This window comes from Rhinopithecus bieti, unplaced genomic scaffold (assembly GCF_001698545.2).
Source record: "Rhinopithecus bieti isolate Rb0 unplaced genomic scaffold, ASM169854v2 scaffold_36008, whole genome shotgun sequence".
Taxonomy (NCBI): domain Eukaryota; kingdom Metazoa; phylum Chordata; class Mammalia; order Primates; family Cercopithecidae; genus Rhinopithecus; species Rhinopithecus bieti.
In genome coordinates this window covers 2,186,689-2,195,522 of record NW_016816204.1, presented here as the reverse complement: position 1 = coordinate 2,195,522, position 8,834 = coordinate 2,186,689, and the positions used below count along the sequence as shown (strand labels likewise).

The 8,834-nt window shown below is 49.0% G+C and overlaps 1 protein-coding gene across 5 annotated transcripts in view; it reads right to left on the bottom strand.

The window, feature by feature from the left end:
• Positions 1-5,872: 5,872 nt before the first annotated feature.
• Positions 5,873-8,834, bottom strand: part of MICU1 (mitochondrial calcium uptake 1) — a 267,615-nt gene continuing 264,653 nt past the window's right edge. For all 5 annotated transcript variants that reach the window (XM_017854624.1, XM_017854626.1, XM_017854627.1 and 2 more), the window contains one exon: positions 5,873-6,895. In XM_017854624.1, coding sequence (XP_017710113.1) covers positions 6,735-6,895 — 161 coding nt within the window. In that variant the 3' untranslated portion in view covers positions 5,873-6,734. The remainder of the gene's footprint in view (positions 6,896-8,834) is intronic.

Genomic DNA, 8,834 nt, shown 5'->3' with positions numbered 1-8,834 from the left:
CTCGCTCTGCTGCCTAGGCTGGAGTGCAGTGGCGCCATCTCGGCTCATTGCAAGCTCCGCCTCCCGGGTTCACGCCATTCTCCCGCCTCAGCCTCCCGAGTAGCTGGGACTACAGGCGCCCGCCACCACGCCCGGCTAATTTTTTGTATTTTTAGTAGAGACGGGGTTTCACCATGTTAGCCAGGACGGTCTTGATCTCCTGACCTCGTGATCCACCCGCCTCGGCCTGCCAAAGTGCTGGGATTACAGGCGTGAGCCACTGCGCCCGACCTAGTAAATTATATTTTCTAGGAAATAATCCATTTCAAATTTATTGGTATAAAGTTCATAGTATTATTCCTTTTTTTTTTTTTTTTTTTTTTTGAGATGGAGTCTCACTCTATCGCCAGGCTGGAGTGCAGTGGCACAATCCTGGCTCACTGCAACCTCTGCCTCCTGGGTTCAAGCAATTTTCCTGCCTCAGCCTCCTGAGTAGCTGGGACTACAGGCACACACCACCACGTCTGGCTAATTTTTATATTTTTAGTAGAGACAGGGTTTCACCATGTTGGCCAGGATGGTCTCAATCTCTTGACCTTGTGATCTGCCCACCTCAGCCTCCCAAAGTGCTGGGTTACAGGTGTGAGCCACTGCGCCCTGCTGTATTACTTTTTAAACTGATGCAGTATCTGTCACTCAGGCTGGAGTGCAGTGGCATGATCTTGGCTCACTGCAACCTCCACCTCCTGAGTTCAAGTGATTCTCCTGCCTCAGTCTCCTGAGTAGCTGGGACTACAGGTGCATGAGCCACTACGACTGGCTAATTTTTGTAGTTTTAGTAGAGATGGGGTTTCACTATTTTGGTCAGGCTGGTCTCGAACGCCTGACCTCAGGTGATTTGTTCCATTCTTTTTCCAACTTCTCAAAGTAGATGCTTAGCTTATTGTCAGCTATTTTCTGTAAATAAGTGTGGAAGTTTGTTAAAAAGTTTTTAAGTTTCCCTTAGTTGTGTCCTACAAGTTTTAAAACGTTGTATTTTATCATATTTAGTTCTAAGCTTTTTTTTTTTTTGAGACAGAGTCTCACTCTGTCGCCCTGGCTTGTGTGCAGTGGTGTGATCATGGCTCACTGCAAATTCCACCTCCTGGGTTCAAGCGATTCTTGTGCCTCAGCTACCTGAGTAGCTGGGATTACAGGTGTGCACCACCACACGCAGCTAATTTTTATAATTTTAGTAGAGATGGGGTTTCACCATGTTGGCCTGGCTGGTCCCAAACTCCTGACCTCAGGTGATCTGTTTGCTTCGGCCTCCCAAAGTGCTGAGATTACAGGTGTGAGCCACTGTGCCCAGCCAGTTCTAAGCATTTAAAAAATTTCCATTATGATTTTTTGTTATTTATATATGTGTATGCCCAACTGGATTTTTAATCTGTTTTTGTCGATGACCACCATTTTAATTAATTCTTGGGTCACAAAATCACTTCTCAATGTATACTGAATACTCTGTTTCCCAGAATGAAACATGCTTTTCTGGCCTCTGGATCTTTGTACACTGGCCTCTGCCTGGATACTCCCCTAGCCCACTTTGTAACTCCTACGTCTCAGTGCTTTTTTATTTTTTATTTTTATTTTTTTTGAGACGGAGTCTCGCTCTGTCGCCCAGGCTGGAGTGCAGTGGCCGGATCTCAGCTCACTGCAAGCTCTGCCTCCCGGGTTTACGCCATTCTCCTGCCTCAGCCTCCCGAGTAGCTGGGACTACAGGCGCCCGCCACCTCACCCGGCTAGTTTTTTGTTTTTTTTTTTTTTTTAGTAGAGACGGGGTTTCACCATGTTAGCCAGGATGGTCTCGATCTTCTGACCTCGTGATCCGCCCGTCTCAGCCTCCCAAAGTGCTGGGATTACAGGCTTGAGCCACCGTGCCTGGCCAGTGCTTTTTTAAATAAACAAACCAAGCCACTTCCTCTGCAAGCCTGCCTTGAACTCCCAAGTCTGCATTAGATGGCCTTTGAGACAGGGTCTTGCTCTGTCACCCTGGCTGGTGTGCAGTGGTGTAATCTTGGCTCACTGCAGCCTCAACCTCCTTGGCTCAAGCAATCTTCCTGCCTTAGCCTCCTAAGTAGCTGGGACTACAGGCACCATGCCTGGCTTTTTTTTTTTTTTTTTTTTTTTAGAGATGGGGGGGGGTCTCACTGTGTTGCCCAGGCTGGTCTTGAACTTCTGACCTCAGGTGATCTGCCCGCCGTGGCCTCCCAAAGTGCTGGAGTTACAGGTGTGAGCCACTGTGCCTGGCTCCTGCTCTTCTAAGTGCTCTTGTAGCAGCCTGTACTTAACTTTATGGCTGCTTTTCTGTTTTCCTCACTAGAATGCAAACTTCTCGAAAATCTTGCTTAGTGCTCGGGTCCGTGGTAGGCGATCAGTAGAGTTGCAGAATGAAGAAGAGAGGGAATTATACCTTCTTAATTCCTAGGAAGAATTCCCATCCTTAGGACACAGAGAACAAACAATACATGGGCATAAATAGCTTTTTTCCTCTGCACAATTACATTCAGATCCCTAGTGTCACTCTTTTTTTTTTAAGATGGAGTCTTGCTCTATCGCCAGGCTGGAGTGCAGTGGCGCAATCTTGGTTCACCGCAACTTCCGCCTCCTGGGTTCAAGCGATTCTCCTGCTTCAGCCTCCCGAGTAGTTGGGATTACAGGCACGTGCCACCACGCCCAGCAAATTTTTATTGTATTTTTAGTAGAGTTTAGTAGAGCCCGTGCTAGCCAGGACGGTCTCGATCTCCTGACCTTGTGATTCGCCTGCCTCGGCCTCCCAATAGTGTCACTCTTTATGGTTATGATCTGTCTGTGGCTGTTCATTTCACCCTACTCCATGCGACTCAGGTCCCTGGAGAGGCCTATTCTCTGGAGTAGGGCTGGGTCTAGGCTAGATTCAAACAGCCTCGCCTTCCCTGACTCTAGGCCAATGAGTCCCTGCACTGAGCCTTCTTGCCAGCAGGTGGCACTTGAAGCCTGAAAGCTAAACCAGACTCTGTCTCCTCCTCCTTCCTGTTCTGTTTCTTGCGAGTGCACATAACCCTGCTTGGGCTGTGCTAAGGCTTGCAGTTGGATGTCCTTGCCAAGGGGCCTGGCTCCTGGCTCCCATGCTGCGGTGCCTGCTTCCTTGCCTGGGTGCAGTCATTGCCTGGACCTCTCCTTTGCCTTAGAGTCCAACAGGGTTAAAGAGCATATGCTCTAGCCGGCACTAAAACTAGGTGGGGCACTTAAAGATCATGTATGCACATTCTGTTTTTGAGACAGGGTCTCACTCTGTTGCCCAGCCTGGAGTGCAGTCGTGTGATTTCGGCTCACTGCAACTTCTGCCTCCAGGCTCAAGTGATCCTCCCACTTCAGCTTCCAGATTAGCTGGGATTACAGGTGTGTGCCACCACACCCGGCTAATTTTTGTAATTTTTTGTAGAGGTGGGGTTTTGCTGTGTTGCCTTGAACTCCTGGGCTCAAACTCCTGGGCTCAAGCGATCCTCCCACCTTGGCCTCCTATAGTGCTGGGATTACGGATGTGAGCCACCATGCTGGATTAGCTGAGTCTTGGAGGAGGGGAGGCTTATTCTATCTAGAAGAAACAATTTGAATAAAAAGCAAAGCAGAAATCAACCCTGTGTGTTCCCATATGTTCCCCAGCTGATCAAAAACTCTGCCTACTAAAATCCTCTCCGGCTGCTCACATGTCACCTTGACTTTTTCCTTGGGGGACCTTGGTCTCTTCTGGGTGACTTAGCTTGTACCTCTCACCTGCACATTTAACCTATTGTGCCAAAGTGCGGCTGTCACGTCTTCTTGAGCACCTGGACCGCCCTCTGCTTCCTCAGGCACTCCTAGGAGCCGGTGGAGTTCATTTGGAATTCCATGTACCTGTGATATGTACCCTTGACCCTCGGTTTCAAGATGTTGCACGTGAGATCCTGACCCTCTCCTGCCATGCTCCCGCTTTCAGCATTAGTGAACCCAGGCCAATCAGTAGATCTCTTGTAGGGAAATGAATGTCCCACAAAGACTGGGAATGAGACTCCTCTTTCAGGCTGAAGAAAGGAGGGTCAAAGGAAAGAGTGATTTTAGGATTCTGGGACAACTTTAAGAAAAGCTCACGTTTTGCTTATGCCCTAGGCCTGGTGCAATGAGCAGAGCAAAGCCTTTGCTTTGATACGAGGGACACCCCAAGAGGGGAAAGGTGACAGACAGATGAGGTAGGAGAGTGGCCAGCTCCTTTGAGAGAGATAATCTAATATCCCAGAAAGGATGTTAAAAGTGAGGTTGTGGCCTGGCGTGGTGGCTCACACCTGCAATCCCAGCACTTTGGGAGTCCAAGGTGGGTGGAACACTTGAGGCCAGAAGTTTGAGACCAGCTTGGCCAACATGGTGAAACCCCATCTCTCCTAAAAATACAAAAGTTAGCTGGGTGTGGTGGCGCACAACTGTAATCCTAGCTACTCAGGAGGCTGTGGCAGGAGAATCACTTGAATTTAGGAGGCAGAGGTTGCAGTGAGTGAGCTGAGATCATGCCACTGCACTCTGGTCTTGGTAACAGAGTGAGCAAGACTCTGTCTCAAAAAAGAAAAAAAAAAAAAAAAAAAAAAAGGAGGTGCTTAAACTGCTCTGTAAATTCTAGGGTTAGTACCTTCCCAGTGGAGCCACAGGTGCAGAGCCAGGCCTCTGTTCTTCTCTGGCTGACAAGCACTCCCTACTAACACATTCAGAGCAGCCACCTCACAGAAGTGCTGAGTTTTCAGTGTGGTGGTTCTATGATATTGGCCATGCCAACGAGACATGCCAGGAAGCACTACCTGGAGGTTCTGGGGACTGCAGGCATTCTGGAGGAGAGCTGAAGCAGAGGCTCTGGGACCTAGACGAAACCTTAGGGCTCTTTAGCCCATCCCTATCTGTCATTTTACAGATGCGGAAACAGGTGGGAAATGGCTTGCTCAAGAGCACACAGAGTTAGTGGCAAAACTGGGTCCACCACACTGGTTGTTATGGTTCTTTTTTTTTTTTTTTTTTTTGAGACAGAGTCTTGCTCTGTCACCCAGGCTGGAGTGCAACGGCGTGATCTCGGCTCACTGCAACCTCCTGCCTCCCAGGTCCAAGTGATCCTCCTGCCCCCGCCTCCTGAGTAGCTGGGACTACAGGCACTTGCCACCGTGCCCGGCTAATTTTTGTATTTTCAGTAGAGACAGGGTTTCACCATGTTGGTCAGGGTGGTCTCGAACTCCTGACTTCATGATCTGCCAGCCTCAGCCTCCCAAAGTGCTGGGATTACAGGTGTGAGCCACCGCGCCCGGCTGGTTGTTATGGTTCTTAAAACTTAGGTCCTCATGGTGAAAGGCTTAGGGCAACGTGGCGAAACTCTGTCTCTATAAAAAATACAAAAATTAGCCAGTTGTGGTGGCGTGCACCTATACTCCTAGCTACTCAGGAGGCCTAGGTGGGAGGATGGCTTGAGCCTGGGAGGTGGAGGTTATGGTGAGCTAGGATTGTGCCACTGCATTCCAGCTTGGGTTGCAGAACGAGACCCTGTCTCATAACAAAAGCAAAAACAAAAAACCCCACAAAACTTAGGTCCACCATACTAGATGATTCCTCACATACTCCCCATCTTAGTTCCTTACTGTGGGGCATGAATAAGCAAGTACTGTGTAGCTTGGCCCAGTTAGAATGAAATGCTAACCATTAACCTCCAAAAGCCCTCACTTTTTGTCTGTGCCTAAAGTTGCTCTTCATCAGAAAGAACCAGACTCTGGTAGAAAGAAAACAGGTCTGCTTCCAGCAAAATCTTAAACCCAGTGGAGACATAAAATGAAAAGGGCCTAGAGGACCCTAAAATAAAGGAGACAGGGAACTTTGGGGATGCTTATTGCAAACGGTTATAATTAAAGTGGTATTTTACAAGTGTTTGTTTAAGACAGAGGGCAAACAGGCTCCCAGCCAGGCCTCAGCTTTAGAGGCCCATCCTGGAGGGGAAGCGGCACTTGCAGGGAACATGAGCTCAATCACTATTGCTCACTAAGCACAGAGTCACACTGGAGTCATCTTAGGGAGGCTGTGAGGAAGAAAAGGGAGTGCAGAGAGCCATGAAGCAACTACTTTAAATTCTGAATCTTGCTGTGTTCCCACGGAGCATGCTGCCTTCCTAGAGCAGACCTCGGAGCCACCCCAGGGACTAACACAGATCCTCCCTGGGGCGCAGGCTTCTCCTGCTAGCGTAGGGTGCCTAGGTCACCCTCATCCTCATTTATCATCACAGACTTCTTTCTGCCTGCCAGATATCTTCCCTACTTGTGGCTTTAAAATACCAGCAGGAGGGAAAGCAAGGAATGTTCTCGTTAATATAAACCCATAGCAAAAACGATCTGAGAACTGGATGCTTCCCGGGGCTGGCAGGTGTGTGGATGGTTCCCTGCATTCTTTATCCACCGGGTGCTTGAATGGGTAGTGCTATTTAGGCTGCCAAATGTCGGAGCTTTTCAGACTTGTTCATGTTTTTGAGAACCTATGGGGATAATCATTGGGCAGAATCAGAGCCCAGCAGAACACGGGGACGGGGAAGGGTAAAGAGGGGAAACCGACAGAGTCCTGAGGTCATCCCCAGGAGGAAGGGTCACTACTTCCAGAAGTAGCAGCACAAAGGGCTCTGCCAAGACTCTGCGAAGGGGATCCAGGGTACTGGGGGTGGAGAGGTCCCCTCTTGCAGTGTGGGGTTACTGTTTGGGTAAAGCGAAGTCCCAAGCAGTTTCCTGTGCACATTTCCACATGGCCTGCATGAGGCGAGTGAAACCCATGTCTTTAGGCTTTTCCAGGCCTCTCATCAGCCGTTGCTTCATGATGGAAACAAATTCTTTATTGCTCAGCTCACCATTGCCTAGAGGAAGAGGCAAACACAACAGGGATAAGTGTTGGCCTAGGAACAATGCCACTGAGAAAACTCCATTGTCCACACAAAGTGGATTCCAAAGCCCAGACATTCTCACAGCCAAACTCAATTCTCTTATCTTATAATTCATTAGTTTATTCCTTCCTTGATATTACCGACTGCAACTCAGCGACAGTTCAGTGTAGTGTGACCAAAGTTGAATGAAAATACAGTATATGCCAGGTCTTGTGCCAACTGTTTAAAACAAGGAGATAAATGAGCTTTGAGCTTTGTCCCTTGAAATACTCCCGGGTTGTAGGAGAGACACATTATTACCACAGTGTGGGGTAAACAGAGGATGCTATGGGGGCACAGAGGAAGAATCTCCCACCCTGACTGAGGGTGATGCAAGGACAGACAGTAAAGGCTTCCTGGAAGCGACTCCTGAGTAGAATCTCACAGGATTAGCAGCAATTGGCCAAGTGAAGGGCAGATGGGGGAGGCATTCCAGGGAGAAGTAGCATAAGCAAGGGTACAGGCAGGACGCAGTGTGGTTGCTAGGAAACTACAAGTAGGCAGTTAGGTATTCCTGGACACTAAAGAGGCAGGTGTATGGGAAGTAAACTAAGGAGGAAGGCAGGGAGCCGAGTGTGGTGACTTGTGCTTGTTATCCTAGCTACTTGGGAGGCTGAGGCAGGAGGATCTCTTGAGGTCAAGAGTTTAAGACCAGCCTAGACAACATAGTGTGACCCTGTCTCTAAAAATTTTTTTTCAAATTAACTGGGCATAGTGGTGGACACTTGTAGTCCCAGCTACTTGGGAGGCTAAGGCAGGATGATTACTTGATTACCACCAGTGATTGCAGCAATCACCAGGAGCCAAGGCTGCAGTGTGCTATGATGACCGCTGCACTCCAGCCTGGGTGACACAGTGAGACCATGTCTCTAGGGAAAAAAAAAAAAGAGGTGGGCAGGAGACAGGTACCCCAGGGTGTGTATTGCTCCTAAAGGGCTGGCACTTTCTCTTCCAGGCAATGGAACATCAGAAAAAACTGGAAGCAGGGGAGTAAGAAGTAGGCAGATTTCCATTTTGGACAGATTTTTCTGGCTGGCTGTGTGAGGATGAATTGGAAGGCGGCACACCTGGAATATGGGGGTCAGTTAGGAGACTGCTGCAGTAGTATCTCTGCTGCAGTGGAGAGATGGTGAAGGGGTTTCATGGGGAAAACCAAAATCAAACTTTGGCTTTGGATCAAGCCTATTTTCTCATGGTTTCCCAATCCACCCTCTTCAGCGTCAGAATCTCAGGGCTGGAAGAAACTTTGGAGAGCATCTGTTTTGTTTGTTTGTTTGTTTTGAGACGGAGTCTTGCTCTGTTGCCCAGGCTAGAGTGCAGTGGCGCAATCTCAGCTCACTGTAACCTCCGCCTCCCAGGTTCAAGAGATTCTCCTGCCTCAGCCTCCTGAGTAGCTGGGACTAGAGGCATGTGCCACCATACCCGGCTAATTTTTGTAATTTTTTTTCTTTTGAGATGGAGTCTTGCTGTGTCACCTAGACTGGAGTCTCTCTCTGTTGCCCAGGCTGGAGTGCAGTGGCAAGATCTTGGCTCACTGCAACCTCCGCCTCCCGGGTTCAAGAGGTTCTCCTGCCTCAGCCTCCTGAGTAGCTGGGACTACAGGCACATGTCACCACACCCAGCTAATTTTTGTATTTTTAATAGAGATGGGGTTCCACCATGTTGGCCAGGCTGGTCTCTAACTCCTGACCTCATGATCTGCCCATCTTGGCCCCCCAAAGTGCTGGGATTACAGGCATGGGCCACCGCGCCTGGCCCTAATGTTTGCATTTTTAGTAAAGATGGGGTTTCACTATGTTGGCCTGGCTGGTCTCAAACTCCTGACCTTATGATCCACCCGCCTCGGCCTCCCAAAGTGCTGGGATTACAGGCA